The sequence below is a fragment of the Elaeis guineensis genome, chromosome 10 (genome assembly GCF_000442705.2).
Source record: "Elaeis guineensis isolate ETL-2024a chromosome 10, EG11, whole genome shotgun sequence".
Classification (NCBI taxonomy): domain Eukaryota; kingdom Viridiplantae; phylum Streptophyta; class Magnoliopsida; order Arecales; family Arecaceae; genus Elaeis; species Elaeis guineensis.
In genome coordinates, this window is record NC_026002.2 from 20,421,981 (window position 1) to 20,438,962 (window position 16,982).

The 16,982-nt window shown below is 38.2% G+C and overlaps 2 protein-coding genes across 2 annotated transcripts; one reads left to right on the plus strand and one right to left on the minus strand.

Moving 5' to 3' along the window:
- The first annotated feature begins 843 nt into the window (after positions 1-843).
- On the plus strand, positions 844-2,959 carry LOC105059742 (probable transcription factor At5g28040). Its single transcript, XM_010943161.4, is given in 2 exon segments — positions 844-1,514; positions 1,517-2,959. Coding segments are annotated over 2 exon segments (1,218 nt in total). The 5' UTR covers positions 844-1,241; the 3' UTR covers positions 2,462-2,959.
- A 5,576-nt stretch (positions 2,960-8,535) lies between these two features.
- On the minus strand, positions 8,536-14,464 carry LOC105059743 (guanosine deaminase). The gene is made up of 5 exons (XM_010943162.4): positions 14,093-14,464; positions 12,288-12,347; positions 11,431-11,621; positions 8,992-9,096; positions 8,536-8,900 (listed from the first exon to the last, which is right to left on the minus strand). Exons 1-5 carry the CDS (start codon positions 14,106-14,108, stop codon positions 8,712-8,714), a joined length of 561 nt encoding a protein of 186 aa, XP_010941464.1. The 5' UTR covers positions 14,109-14,464; the 3' UTR covers positions 8,536-8,711.
- Positions 14,465-16,982: the final 2,518 nt, after the last annotated feature.

Below are 16,982 nucleotides of genomic sequence, written 5' to 3' on the forward strand. Positions count from 1 at the left end.
TAATTTTGCCATGGATTATGCTCAATTGATCTCGATACAAGATGGTTTATGTGTCTTTCAATTTGGAATATAAAACATATTTTTTGTTGGAAAAAGCTTTGATCCAAGATGATTTTAAAATCTTGATCTAACTATGTATCAATATCTTATCAATAAGAATCATAAGTTGATATATTGGTATCATATCAGTGGACATATATACTGGTACATAGATATCTTGCATGTGAGGGTTACATATTGACATATTAATGTCCTGCTAGTAAAAATTATATGCTGACATATCGATATTTATTAGTGGGGGTTATATATCGGCGTACCATAAGAAGATGCATGATATTATGAAAAGGGCTTTACCATAGAAATAATGCCATTATAGTTCATTACCGAGATGAATTTGATGTTTTACAAATTAGATTGATGAAGGCACAGCTTGTTTGCATAAGATGCCCACTGCATACTTGCGATGCATACAGACAGATAATTTCAGAGGAGAGCAGATCCAAACTTGGTAAACTATCCAGTGATTTAGCACTAAGATGAATGTCAACACTGAATAAGATATTGAAATCATCCGCTTTGTTTATGGCCAAATGGAAATTTTTATTATCATAAAAATCATCTTGCCTATCTAACCCTTTTATTTATTCCCGGGTTTGGTTGAGCAGAGCCTCAAATGGCTTAGTTTTCTTCTCTTTTTCCTTTTTCTTTTTTTATTTTTATTTTTTCGTACAAGTGGTTTAGTTCAAATGGGGCTTCTTCTGTATAAAAATAATATATTTTTTTTAAAAAAAAACAAGATGAGAAAGAGAGGCTTCTCTCCTTGCACGCCGTTGACGGATTCAACGATTCCAGATCTCTCCCCGGACGCCAGACGGTAAGCCCACCCTCGTCCGCTCGCATCCGCCATCCGCCCACCGGATTCGCCGCCCCCGGCCTTTTCCTTGAGACCTTAACCCTTGTATTTAGGTACGCCCAACCCACGAACACACCTCCCATCGTGACCAGCAAGTCCATATCCAACGGCCATAATCCTATTCGAGACCAATTCCTGGTGCATCTAGACTATTACCGGTACCAACTTAACGTCTCCCTCCAGCTCCTATCCAACCACCCCGTCTCGAACTCCAACCCTAACCCTAACACTAGCCCTAATCCCCGAATAAATCGCACCCAATCCCCCTAAACCCTAATCCAATTTGTCTCCGGCACTCACGCTTCTCCGAGAAGCCGAGACCAGGACGATGATGGCGTCCACCGCCGAAGACGACGAGCACGACGCCGCCGTCTACGACGAAGATGACTCCGACTCCGACTCCGACTCCGACGATGGCGTCGACTCCGAGGAGTACGACGACGACGTCGTCGACGGCCACTCGGCGGCGCTGCCTCCCCCTCCGGTCCCGGCCGCTGCCGCAGACCAGCAAATACTTCGTTCCTCCTCCTCCTCCGTCGTCCCCAACCCTAACCCAAATCCTTCCGCCTCCTCTCCCATCCCCCAGAACGGCGCGGGGGCGCGGGCTGGGGCGTCGCCTTCGTGGCCTCTCCCGACGGAAAGCGGCAGAGGATCTCCCCGCCGGTGGATGAGAGGAAGCCCCCGGCGGTGGCGAACGACGAGTCGCGGCGGATCTTCCAGAAGCTATGGACGGACGCGGACGAGATCACGATACTGCAAGGGTTCTTGGAGTTCACGTCGCAGCGGGGGACGACGCACGCCAACTACCAGCACGACACGGGGCCCTTCTACGACCAGATCAAGGGCCGCCTTCAGCTTGATTTCAACAAGAACCAACTGGTCGAGAAGCTCCGCCGCCTGAAGAAGAAGTACCGCAACATGGTGAGCCGGATCGCCGCCGGGAAGGAGTCCGTCTTTAAGAGCCCCCACGACAAGGCCACCTTCGAAATCGCCCGCAAGATCTGGAGCCCCAGCTTTAAGAGGACCCGCAACCGGGACTCATGCAATGCGCCCAACTGCCAGCTTCAAGAAAGAAGTAACCTTGTCCCCGTCGAGGTCGCCGAAGACGTCTTACTGAGCTCCGATCAGATGATGTCGAGGTCTCGGAGAAAGAGATCGGAGGGGGAGGTGGCGCGGGAGATGCAGCTGGCCGTGGCCACTCCGGTGGTCTCTGTCCCCGTCGTACAACAGACGCCACATTCATCCGCTCCGATCCCGAATGCCAGTCTTATCGAGCAGACGGTGAAGAGCTGCCTATCGCCTTTGTTCAAGGAGCTGCTTCAACATGCCATTGGAGGGCCGTGCGCGCCGGGAGGGGCTGGTGACGGGGGAGCGGCGCCGAATCCTCTTCTTCTGAGCGGTGCGGGCGGCTCAGGGGCAGTGCAGGTGGATGAGAAGTGGAGAAAGCAGCAGATTCTGGAGCTGGAGGTGTACTTGAAGCGGGTGGAGCTTGTTCATGAGCAGGTAAAATCGAAACTTGAGGAGCTTAGGTCGATGGGGCGCAGCTGATCAGAGGTTTTCTTCACAGGAAAAAGAAAAGAAAAGAAAAGAAAAGAAAAAAAACTTGATGCTTAAGCTGTCATACTTTTAGCAATTTATTTATGGTAGCATGTTAGATCTTCTTTTTTTTTTGTTGAAAGGTATAGAGAACATTTGAAACAATGCTGCTTTTCTTTTTCTTTTTCCTTTTTTTCTTCTTTTCTTTTTCTTTCTCTTTTGTTTATAAAATCCTCTCTCCTTTCTGTGAGTTTTCTTTCAGTTCAGTTTCTTTTCCTTGGTTACTGTGGTCTAAAACTTTCGTAATGGATGAACTGGAGGAATCCTGGGAAGAGAAGGGTGAGAACAGCTATCATTTGTGTATATATTCAATAGTAATATTTATTTTAGTTGTGGAAATTAATGGTCTGCGGACTAGCCCGTGTTGTTATTTGAGTTGCATGTGAACATTGGCTAGATGGTTTTTACCCTCTTGCTGTCATGTGATTATCTCAAGAATCACTTCTTAAATTTTCATGCGTGTTTGAAGTGGTCTTTGAAGATAAGATTTAGTTATGCTGAAAGGATGCTTTCTCTGTTTTCTTATATGACAATAAGTGGTGTACAATTCTTTTACTTGTGAATGACAAATGTTCTCCATTAAACTGGAAAATCAATTTTTTCTTATCTGTGATGTATAACGGTGTTGCTAAACTTGCATATCAATTGGAGGGAGGCTAACATCCGCCGATATTCATAGCCATGACATCCAGTGCTTATAAAATTCATTGAATTTCGTATAGTTTGTAGATGGTGAAACGATGGTGTTGTTTTTGACATACAAAGGTATCATGCAATCCATCCCACGACTGATTTTATTGTGATGCTGCCCATCGAGAATAACTTATGTTAATCTGCTGGGAATTTACCTTAACTGTCAATCTTTACTCTGGATCTTCAATCCTACTTTCTTGTCACTTGTCAAAATCTTGTATTTGTGCGCTTCTTTTCTCAACCTTTACAAAGGCTACCCTTGATCAATTTTCCCTTTGTTTTTTCGGATGCTATGCTTTTTGCAATTCCATATTGATCAGTGTTGAATCCACTTATCATGAGATAGGGTATAGTATGCCCAAACTATGGTCAATCTAGTTTTCTATGGTATAATCTTAATTTACTTGGCTCCCAAGCAAATCATATGGTCAAAAAGTTTTTCAAGTTAGAATGGCTTGACAAAATTTCCTATCATTTGCATTTGGTAATTTATTTTCTCTGTGCTTCATCGACAATTAAAGAGTTGATCATTCATGAAGTTAATATACATTAAGAAGAATAGGAAATCAGGTTCTTGCAAATTTGCTATTGTAGTTCTTCATTCTCTATTTGTTAATCTTTTTTCCATAGGATATGAGATTTGGAAAAAGCACTTCCTAGATTTGGAAAGGTAGTTAGATGTGTGCTAGGAAAGCTATCTGGTATGCACGTGTAAATGTTACATGTGAAAGTGTGATGATTAGACGAGCCTACTGAATATGTGGACATGATCAAAGAAAGTGCCATCACATTCTAGTCCTATTTCTGCCTTATCGATTGCGAGTCTTTATTTGCAGGTGTGCTGACACCAACAGTCTAACCTTTACATTCCATCTTGTTGGACAGGCTTTTAAATTAAATTGATTATTGATGCTTTCTAGATGTACTTCTAGCAGTTATACCTATTTGTAAATGAGAAAGACTTTATAAGCATCCATTTTATTACTAGGTGATTAGATATAGATCGGTGAATATCACTTAAGCATAACCTCATTCTTCTTTCGATATAGATGAACATGTAAGGCAAGTCTCTGGCATGGGGACTCCATAAAGTGGATATTTTGATATATTCTGCTGGTATCATAAGATAATGGAGGCACTTTTATATACATAGTGGTAACATGGCATGGACAAAACGCCAACATACTTCTGGTGTGGTGAGTGACTAGTATGCTTTTGAAGGCAAATTATGGAGCATATCACCAGAAATTTTCAATTCAAAAGTCGTGGGCAATCAAGATGCATATGCAGCAAAGGTCTAAGAAGCCTTAAACAAGCTAGTTGTTTGAAGTGGTGTTAGAGGACCTTAAGAGAAGGTTCAGTTAGGGATTAGGTAATAGGACATTGGTTTGGTGGTTGGTCGTTGTCTTGAACAGAAATGTTGTGAGGTTTAGAAAATAACATGATCAGAAATTTTCTATTCCAAGTACAAAGCAGTTAGGATGTATGTGCAGCAAAGATCCAAAGAAGCCTTGATCAAGGGGCATGCTTGAATCTGTGTCAAAGGATCTGGAAAGAAGATTCAAATGGAGATTATGTAATGTAAGATTGGTTGAGCCGTTCATGCGTAAGAAACGTTGATGTTCAGACAATAATATGGACAGAAGTGTTGTATACAAAGTTGTGGGCAAGCAAGATGGATGCAACAAAGATTTGAGGAAACCTTGATCAAGTGATGTACTTGAAACTTGAATTGAAGAACCTGGAATGAAGATCCAGTTAGGGCTAGGTGATGGAAGATAGGTTGTGGTGGTTGCTCATGTAAACAGAAATAAGAGGCTACCTTGGCTAGATACTAAGATCAGATCATTTTAGAGGGTTAAGATGGAAGTTTTGTGGAAGATGAGAGTTTCAGAATAGAGGGGACTTTGATCCAGGACCTTGTTGATGGTAGAAGGCAGAGTTAGTTGTACATTGACATATTTAGGGATTTTAATTAGTGTTTTGAAATTCAGATCAAAGGTTGCAAAAGCCATTATTCCACCCCCTTGGAGCTGAACTTTTATTGGAACACTTGGATTAAACCATTGTTTCAGGATGATGAGATGGGTATTTCTCTTTTGATAGTGATGAAATGGGTATTTCTGAAAAGCTGGTATGCAATTTTTTGCCTTCTAAATCTGTTACTCTGCTTAACCTAGGAATAGATTACTCCACTTTATAAGGTGGACTAATTTATTCTGAGGCAAAAAGTCGAGTAAGTCATCCCATTTACTCCAGGTTATTTTTTTTCTATCATATCTTTGATTCTTTGGCCAAAATTTAATTATCCAACTTATATTTATTTATATCCATATTTTCAATACCTGATTTGTATCCATATCCATTTAAAATAAGTATGGATATGAATTTTTGCATCGAATAACATCCGTATTCATATATGTATCTGATAAATAAAGTATTGATATGGATATACCAGCATTCACTCCGTATTCAATTCGGTTTCAGCCCTACCCCATCCCTTTGTTAAATAAACTTTAGCAATTGCAATTGCCGAATCTGTTTCACCTCAATAATGGGGAATTTCATTACCGATGAAGAAATTAACTGATATAATATTTTACTGTATGGGGTCTATCATGATTGCAAATGACTCATTTTCTGAACAACACTGAAGAAATTATAGATATAGCATACTGTATCGGGCAATTATTTATTTTTCATCTTGTAATTTATCTTGATGGATCTATGGACCTGGATACTTTTGGTACACAGTACTACGAGCTTGTAGATTGTGAACCGGAGAAGTTGCTGAATGAAATTGTATTTTGATTCTCAAAGGTAAGAAATTTAAAGTTATCTTCGCTGCACAAAGTCTGCAGACCAATCGGGAATACAGCTTGAACAATTTCTTGACGAGTAATAACTCGAGCTCTGATATGCAGATAGATTTTGGGCAAAGCAGATTATTTTTATCTCTCAAAATGTAACTTGCTTTTCTGACGTTCTGTCAGGCCGAATTATCATACAGCTTTGTACAAGATGTAACCGAATTATCATACAGCTTTGTAAAAGATGTAACCTGGATAGGTAGAAAAATAGCGATCGTCTGTGGTAGCGATCCCAAAGATGGGAAAGATTTTTTCAAAAAGTTGGATTATTTTCTAGAGGGCCTGTAGGAGGCACGAGACCTGACAGGCAGTTTTAGTCCAACTTGGTGTCGCATAATAATTTCATCACTAAAACAATGGCAGTTACAGTGCCATAATAGCGATTAAAATAGTTAATTGATATCCTCTGTATGCTAAGCCTGACAGGTATGTGGATAAATAGTGACTATTATCTTAATATTATCTCATCAGAAGGGCCAATATAGAGGAGAAATAATGGTCACCGTTTGTTGCTATCATCATTAGGGTTGCAAGTGGATGAATACATCTGCTTTCAATCTGGAAACAATCCAGAATTAATTCAGTATAAATGGAACCAAAGTTATTATTTAGATTAGGCTTGATTTCAAAAACATGACCTATCTCAAATATGAATTGGATTTGGATTATCAAATCACACACACACACACAAATATATATATATATAAAAAAAAAAATATATATATATATATATAATATATATATATATATATATATATGGAGGTTTTTGCATTGGCAAAGCTTCCATTTGACATATGTAGCCATCATCTAAGTTTACGTATTCGGCCACTCCAAGCTGCCCATCCATGTAAAATACTGAGGAAAAACTAGGGAAAAAATATCAAAAAATCAACGAAAACAAAAGAAAAATGTTTCATTCTCTTTTTCGAAGACCTGTGGTGAAGGAAAGGATGGAGATCGGAGGGGATGGAAGGGGTTTCTTACGTTCCGATTGAGGTTTTTCTCGAGCATACGGATTTTTGTGCAAGTTGTAGTGGTGTGAGCGGCAAAGGACTGAGGTTGAGGGCAGGGGCGTGAAGGGGGCCCTCGCGATGGGGAGGCCATCGGGAGATTGGGGGGGGGTGAGGAAGGAGGAGAGCACGGAGATCAGAGGAGTTTCTTAGGTTTTGGTTGGGGTTTTTCCTCAAGCATATAGATTTTTGCGCGAGTTATAGTCGTGTGAGTGACAAAGGACCAAAGAGGTTGAGGGCAGAGGCGTGGAGGAAGGTCTCGCAACGGCCGACGAAGACAGTAAAGAGGCGAAGGGTGGAAAGAGGCCATCAGCGAGGGGAGGAGGTGGGGGGTGTCGGGCGGGGGGAGGGGGGGGAGGAGAGGGAGAAAGAGGAGGCAGATAAGGATAAGGAAGGAGAGGGGCTAAGGGCACGGAGAGGGGCTTCACAGTGGCCAACGAAGGTGCGGTGAAGCCATCAGCAAAGGAGTAGAGAGGAGGCGGAGGAGGACAAGAAAGGAGAGGAGGTGGAGGAGGGCGGGAAGGAGAGGAGCCATGATGGGCCGGGGGAGGGGGAGGGGAGGGGGAGGGGGAGGGGGAGGGGCGGGGGAGGGTCTGTGCATGGCACGGGATTATATGCTAGTTCTTGATATAAACTCAAACCAAACTAAACCGATCTTAAACTAAAGAAATATATACTTAACTTATAACTGTATATGGTTATCAATCAAATCTTATGCAGATTGTATTTTATGATTACGTCCATATGTCAAATATTGTTATTTTATTGTATAATATATTTATGATATTATTAGATAATCAATTTATATATCTTATTATTGTTCTTATTTAGATTACTTTTGATCCAATTTGGTCAGGAAAAATTTGATGAATGGGTAAAGATAATATCATGTACCCAACCTGTACCATTTTGAAGGGGAATACATTAGGTTCGGATTCCATTTTTTAACCCAGTTCAAATATGAATTTGGCTTCTATCCATCCTGATCCAACTCTAACTCGCTGGCAGCCCTTTCATCACTGTTGTATCTCCCACCACAAGGCCAACAATGACTTGCAATGGCCCGATGCAGCTGAAGCTCTGTCCAAGCAAATAACAATAATAAGAGGTCTGGAGTTCTTTATCATGGGGGAATCTGCATAATGATCGCAGGCTTCTAATGGTGAAGCTGCAGCACCGTTGCTTCCATCTGCCAGAAAGTTTTACTCAGTTGGGTTCTCAAGCAATTCCACCTAATCATAGAACTGGGAATTTCTTAAAAGTCAGTCAGACCTGTTCAAGGCTTCCTAAAGGTAATGCATTACTTTCAGAGCATTATTCTTAAATCAATCAAGGTTCTCATGAATGATGTTAAGCAGGCAGCACACGTCAGCTAAACATGGTACCTCACAAGCCTGATCTGTTTAACCCATAGTTCAAATCAACCACAGATCACACAGAAGAATAATGGGTCAGTACTTAAAATACGTCTTTTAGCATGAAAAATGACATGCATATTGAAACACTTATTAATCTCCAGGAGCACTTTTAAGTACCAAACCCAATGAAAGTTTGTCCCAGACTTCGTTTCATGCTCCAAGATTCAGGAGACATTCAGCAGGTTCCATACTTACTAACCTTTCAAGGCGTTCAGTACATCTGGAACTTCTCCTTGGTCTTCTCAAAAACCTGTTCTGCAATAACGGCTTCATTACCATCAGCTCTTTTGATCTCCAAGTGGGCCTTCTGGTAGAATCCAGTGCCTCTCAATGCATCAGCAATGAAATCATCAAAGCCAATAGCTATTGCAGCCTCTGCCTGGGCTCCATAAACCAGCCTCTGCATTGTAAGAATAAAAGATTGCCAGGCGTCAATTAATTTAAGGTGGATGAAAATCATATTATAATGAACTGGGAAGTGGGAACACCACCTTAATCCTGGAAAGATGAATTGCACCAAAGCACATTGGGCAAGGTTCACAGGATGCATATATTTCGCAATCAGAGAGTTCAATTTTCCCAAGTTTCTTACAAGCCTGAAATTAAGAAGATTAGTTACTCTATGAGATAACAATATATATATATATATAGACACACACACACACAAATATATGATCTTCACAAAAGCCATAGTTGCTACTTGTTTCTGTTTTGCACAACAGATTTACAAAACGTGCTTGCATAAATCCATACAATTGCATGCACATAGGTCTCCCATATTCAAATACCAAGTACTAGAATTTCTAGCTTTTGAAAGACCTATACCAGTTGAAGAGCAATGGAGACAACAAAATATCTAACAAATTAACCAGTAAGCAGCATTCTAACTAAAACAAAGAAGATCAACGTTATCAAACTTCGTCCAATCAAAACATAATTCTCAAAGATGCCCCCATGCATATGAAGTAAGACTTGTCAGTTAACATATCAAACATAATGTCAAACAAACCATGCGAATGCATTTTGGAGTTCTTGGCCAAGGTAACTTTGGGCAATGGAGCAGCTCGCCTTGAAATCTAGAAGGCGAATTACAAGACAAGGAAACTTGCCTCACCATTTCATGCAATTTTGGAGCAACTATTTGAGGTTTCCCTAAACCACCAACAAGTCTTGACAAAGAAGGGGAGGATTGAGCATATTGCCCTTACCAGTCATTTGCCCCATGCAAATATCAGTATATCACACCTTTATTTGATCAGTATGATGAACAAGTTGAGATGCAACACAATATCCTCAATATCCTTGAAAGGAATGATAACTTCTAGTGGTCTCGATATATCATGAAGAATATGCCACCATGACACTATTAGCCAATGCACAGATGACAACTGAAAACAAAATCAATTGAATGAATAAAGAAAAAACGATGGACAAAATAGAAGGAAGGAAACAATTAGTTTTACCCATCATATCTGAGAAGGCTCTCATAATTGTAGGAAGATCCCATAGTTTTTATTAGACAACGCCAGAGTGACAACTGGGGGCTGAATAATCACCAATGCCATGTGATAAATTCTTGATGTCATGCAAAAGTACACTACAAGTATTCGTGTGATAAATTCTTGTTGATGCAAATTTACACTACTGGTATAAGATGACTCACATAAAGAAAGGTATGAATTTTACACTGTTTTCTTCTATTGATATATGCTTGCAAATAACAAATTTGAAATTTTTGAGAACATATGTTAGATATTCCCATTTGCATGTCAAAAGACCCTATCATAGAAAATGATTAGATTCTACTATATCTTCCAGACTACATATCTTGACATTCTATAAATTGAAACTGTAAGAAAACAGAACCAGCCCAAACAGTTTTTTCTGAACCTAATCTCCAATGATTCACAAGCCACTCAGCCACAGTGTCATACTAAAGAATATTAATTACAAGGCAATTTCAAATAAGATTTTCAAGATTCTCTATTGTTGGGACCTCCAATTTCAACTGAGATTTTCAAGATTTTCTATTGTTGGAAGGTCCCAATCTCTTTCAATAATTCTTCTTTTTTAGAATAACTTTTTGGGCAACTCAGGTTTCTAAAATTACTGCTAGAAATGCAGTAAGGGAAAGGTCATAAAATCAACATAAAGGAACAGCATCAGATTGTTAACACAGTATTGAAAACCAATCTGTTGAGGCACCTTGAGTCCCAGCCTCTCAAATTCATAACCAACATATGATTGATATAGGTTTATCTATTCTGTTACCTGATAAGTTATTCATAATCATCCCTCCAACATTAGTTCAATCTTTCCATAACCCCTCAAAAATCATAATTCCATGTTTTATTAGTGGACAATAAAATTTGTTTCCAGAAAGGATTTCAATCCACTTCTCTCCAATCCTTATGTTCATAGTCACTAGATGACCATTCATGTTTGACACACAACTCCGGGTTTTCTGAATTTTCTATAAAATTAATTAATTACCTACCAAGCAGAATTAAGAAGATGCAAACAATCTATTCATGGTATGTTCATTTCTACAATTGACTCCATCGCAGAAATATATTACAAACACAACCAATGCCATTAAAATGCATCAGATGCTCTGCCTCTCAAGTCTTGAAGAAATCAGTAAAAACATTGTAGTATCATAATAGCACTTGACAGATTCACTGGATATGTGAGATGTATAGACTAGCCAAGTCCAAGGTAAAAATCATCACTGACTATGTGTTACAAATCATGGGGGATCAAGTAACTTCATCATGTGCATTAAATTACAAAGCAGTATGGAAGTTAAGAAAACTGACAGTCTTAGTGAATCAAATAAATCTGAGTTATTAACCAGACCAAATTGTCGGTTGAAGGTACATAAAAAGCTAATAGTTTGGATAACTATTAGACTGCTTTCTTGGAGTTACCTCCCTTATTGCAGTCAGCTCGGCATGAGCAGTTGGATCTGTGTTTTTCAAAACCATGTTATGACAGCTGACAACTATTTCATCATTATGAACTACAACTGCACCAAAAGGGCCTCCATCACCACAATCAACCCCATGATATGCTTCTTCCACTGCTTTTGATAAGAATTTGTGATCTCTGTCTTGAACAGCTGCTTAGTACATCATTAGACTAAGTAAGAAAATATATATGCATTAAATACAAAAAGCCTTGAGTTCAATGAGCGAAATGATAAAGATAGGGTAGCTTGGTGGGAGCATAGATAAAACCAGGGGTGCAAACGAGTCGAGTTGCTCGAGCTGGACTCGAGTCCAAACTTGTCTCAACTCAATTATTATCAAGCTTAAGTCAAGCTCGAATAGCAAAATACTCGATCGAAAGGTCACGAGCCTATTCGAGTTTATACATATTTTTAATAATATTATATATTTATATATATATATATATGTTAATATATATTTTTAGTAAGATAAGGCTCGAATACGAGCTCGAATTCAAGCTCAAGTATAGCTTGATTGATATTTGAGTCGAGTTGAATTGATCTCAAGTATTATCTTTTTTCATCAAGCTGAGTTCAAGCTTGAGATATTAAAGCTGGATTGATCTCGAGTGGAGTTTCGAGCTTGAATATTTTGAATTGAGTCGAACTCGAGCTTCTAGCTACTAGACTTGGCTTCACTCAATTGCACCTCCCGGATAAAACAAAGATATCAATCAAACACACCATGCTTCTTGTTCCACTTTAACATGTACTAGGTTATCATTTTACGATAGATATCTAGATAAGATGCAAAATAATTGGAAATGCTAGAATTACCTTCATGATGACCAGCAAATGCAGAAGCCACAGAGATGGTCCCATTTTTGGACTCCACCACTGAAACCAAAATGGACAAAAAGAAAAAAGTGAGGCACATGAACCAAGCAAGATACACTGCAACCCGTTTCCTTTATAGTATATACTCAATTACAACACTTAGCACATCATTTGAAAAGTAATGAAAGAAGGTGAGAAAAAGGGAAATGGGAGTTGAAATATAAACTACAACCCTAGGAAAAAGAAACAAAAAATATTCACTAATTCATTTACATTAATGCTCCAAATAATAAAAAAAATGACCTTGAAGCAACTCTATTCCTTTCAAATTGATAAAAGAGCAAGTTGCAGATGACCACAGGAGGCCGAGAGATTCATAGGTGTGAAAAAAGTGGGGGAAAGCATATTTCATTGTATGAACATCATATATGCCCCAAAAATGCATTTGATAATGACACTAGACAACAAAATAAACATGTAATTGCAGCCTATACTCACTATGGAAGAAAATCATGCAGGTCAAGGGAACTGAGGAAGAAATAAATAATGATACCAAGAAAAGGCACCACTAATATACAACCTTTGGTGCTTGATGTCTCACTGAACAATAATGCATATATCTGCATCAAAAAGGGCAAACTAGAGAATATGCAGGTGTTACAGCATGAGATTCCTTCATAATTGAAAACCACTTTGTCGCCATCTTCCACAAGCATTATAAGGTGAGACAAAACATAAGGACAAAGGAAAATGATGATGAGGAAAGAATTGGATCGGGTAAAGTTTCTCTGAACATGAATACCAACTACAGATTCCACAGATCATAATCAGGAGATACCCATCAACGATAAATGAAGGAATATGTGAATACAAAAAGCAGAAAAGAGTATTTCATACCAAAGTAAAATAACTGGCGCATAAGTGACAGTAAAAACTCCCAATTTTTCATGTAATCATGAATGAGAAAAAGAACTCATAAACCGTTAAAAGATTAAATGGGAATACAAATTCTCCAACCAGCTTTTTCTTATAAAAGAAGACCTTATGGTCCAAAATCCAAATTGCTTTGAATATAAATCCCAAATGTCTTCGTTCCAACTAGATCTATGTTGATGACCAAAAGCAGTCAGTCATTTGAAAGCAAAATTTTTCAACAACTCATACTCTTTACACCTTAGAATTTTACTGATTATACTCCAACAGAACGGGGATAACAAATATTCTCCACAATAAATTTCCAATCATCCATATACTTTCATTGACAAGTAAATAATCCAACCCATGTCAAAGTTATACTTCCCTAAGTTCTTCACTTGCGAAAAACAAGCCAACAATAACAATTCAATAGCATCGGTCTAAAACAACCGTAGCAGAAGAAGCCATCTGCTATAATGACAAATCAAATACAAACTCACGAATCCAAACTGCAAAATGAACGAGATAACAGAAGCAATCAAGAAAAGAAAAGAAAAGAAAAAAAAAAGTCTGGCCTATCCCCAAATCCAAAATCTACAAGCAAGGATAGAAAAAATAACAGTAAACCCCTAAAGTCACGATACAATATCCACACTGCTCAAGAGAAATAAAAGATCCATTATCTGAACGGATAAACAAATGATATTCAACAAACAAGTTGTGCAACAAGACCCGTGAAAAATTGCCTATCTAAAGATCCAAAAGATGCCAACTTTCGATTAAATCTGGTAAACCCAAAACAAATTGGAAGATAACAATAGGGAAAAAACACAACGCAAATGAGAAAAACGGCTAAAACTCAAAAACCAGAACCCCACCCCCTTCCATACCTTGTGCCTCTTCCATGGAGAATCTGGCGATGGGCTTCCTCAAATCTCTGGAATGGAGACTTCCAGAGAGGAAGAAGAGAGACCCCGAGAGACGTAGGTTCTGTTTCCAACTTTACATGGGCGGAGCCACCGCGTAGAGAGGGACGCAAACAACACCAACGCCTATCCGCTATGCTCTTTCGGGGATGTTTCTTATTTTATCCCTCGCGGGAGATGAGCCATGGAGGGAGATAAAGTAGAATGGAAAGAGGCGGCCGCGATCTCTATACGGCGGTTTGCGATCTCTATATGGCGGTTTGCTGTGTTTGTAATATACATCTGTACCATACTCCTCGTCGAAGGATTATTTGTTGCGTCTCATTTGCAAGGCGCTGTCACCGTTCGCGACAATGTGCATCGGCGAATGGTTCATAGAATAGAAATTTTAAGTTTCTGAAACTCATCCTCCCCCTCCCGGCATATTGAAATTATTGAAGTATGAAAATAATTTTTAATTATTTTTTTTAATTCTAAAAATAATGAAAAGATATAAGATTTATTTTTAATAGAATAGAATCATTTATATTTGATATTTTGATCAATAAAAATTATATATATATATATATATATATATATATATATATATATAAATAGAAATTGAGAGAAAATGAAGTAGTCAATTAAGCTATCCACGTAAGCAGCAAAGTTTCATCTATGAATGCTGTGGATCAAAATCAATTTTTAATATGTTACGTATCAAGTTTTTCTATCTAACAATTCTTTTAATATTAAATGAAAGCATTATGTCATTAATAGATAGAATTGAAATCCACTTATGTATATTTAATTATGCCATTGAAATCTGCTATTATTGATATTAGGAATATAAATAGATATGCTGTTACTATTTATAAAGAATATTTTTTTAATAAATGATCAATTCTATGATATAGAACCCGTGCGCAATGCGCGGGCTCACAACTAGGTATATAATAATTGAAATCATCGGTAGACTGCTTGAGTGCTGGATCCCATACATCAGTATAAAGAAAATCAAGAAAACTATGACTCGATAGACTTGATACATTAAAGGAAAGCTGATGGCTTTTATTGTATGATCATGAATTACAAAATGAGATTGGAATAGACTTTGAAAAAGCGGATAGTGAACTAGACTTTAAAATATGTTGAAGAATTTGAGTAGAAGGATGGCCAAAATGCTTATGCTAGTCCTATGATGATATGCAAATACCAACCATAGCTAGTAGCCGAATTTGAGATACATGCACTAAAGATGGCATCTCATAAACAACATTGTTATTCAAACCTCGAGCTAGAATTGTTCCTGTGCATAGATCCTTCATGAAAAAATAATTCGAAAAAAATTTAACAGAAGCTTGATTAGCTTTGCAAAACTTAGACATAGAAATTGAATTTTTTTGGATAGAGAAAACACAGAACATTTAAATAATGAATACGATGTAGTATGAGAGGAAAGTATTGTAGAGCCAATATGCATAATCTCCCCATCTGACTCATCACCAATAATTATTTTATTGGAACCACTAGATCAGATGTAATATGGTGAGAGCCGATTGAGTCCACGAACTAGTTTTTATCATAGGCATGAGAGGAAGTAGTATAATTAGCAACCAACTAAGAGAAAAATATAATTTAGCACGATAACACTATTTGCCGTGTGGCCTAATTTGTCACAAATTTGATATATCATGCTTGAAGTTTGGTTTGGATGACTAGCTTGAGGAACATGACGCTTTCATGGATTAGAAGGATGGGTGTTAGTGGGCTATTTTTGACTAACTTTGTTACGATGAAGGTAAGTATTGGATTTTTTTTTTTTTTTGTATAGTTGGTGATGGTTACAGGAACTTCATTTCTAACTTCTCCCCAAATACTATTCAAATCCAATTAGTTTGTCATGGAGTACTTTAAAGATAATATGAGTCACTCAGACTCGAATTGCAGCAGAAATCTCCTTAAATTTTAGTCCCAGACCACGTGAGTATGAAAGATCTGTTAGATATATGCTCTAGAAGCTAATGATGGCTGACGCATACCATAATCCTAAATATATTTTTGTACTTGATGGACAGTTTTTATTATCAATCATGTTGTATGTGTCCATAATTTATCCTAAAAATTAACAAAGATGATTTTGTATATTCTTAAGGTATTGAGAATTTGAGACATACATTATTAATAGTTAATTTCTATATACTCCCGATCATAGAATCATCATAAAGGATAGTGATCGATCTGTTTAAGATTGATGCACGGATCACCTCCTTTTTGAACATGTGAGTCTCGAATCTACAGTGTGGAGACATTGGAATGAGAGTACAGATGGTTGTTAGAAAATAGCTTGCACTAAGTGTGATCAATATGAGAAATTACTTGGATGTCTACTCATTCGTCAGTGATTTTCTCGATGCTGCAGTAGTGTGAGTGATCCTTTGACCTACGGTGCCTCGGTTATTCATAACGAGGCTGCTGTAGTTTAATTGCATGTTTACTTAGTCTCTAGCCATTCGATCCTTACCGTGTATATTGGCTACAGTGGATTCAAATTTACTATTTGGAGTAGGATGTATTTAGATGAAATCTATTGATCTTGATAGAAAAGTAGTAGTTCTATGTAATTCGTGAGACTGAGTTCAGAAAGTCTCTAGTCCGAGCAAGTGTGAATACTGAAAAAATTTTTTTATAGGATTCACATATGAACTCGAGTAGAGCCAATCTGGTATATGACTAATGATGAAGTTTGATGAATTCTCCATGATCTCCATCTAGTTGGGACTCACGATAGAGGGATTGTATCATACGGTAACTGTACCTAAAAGTTCATTCTTTTATTCCACTAGATTGCCACTACATACTGTTAGACGTCACT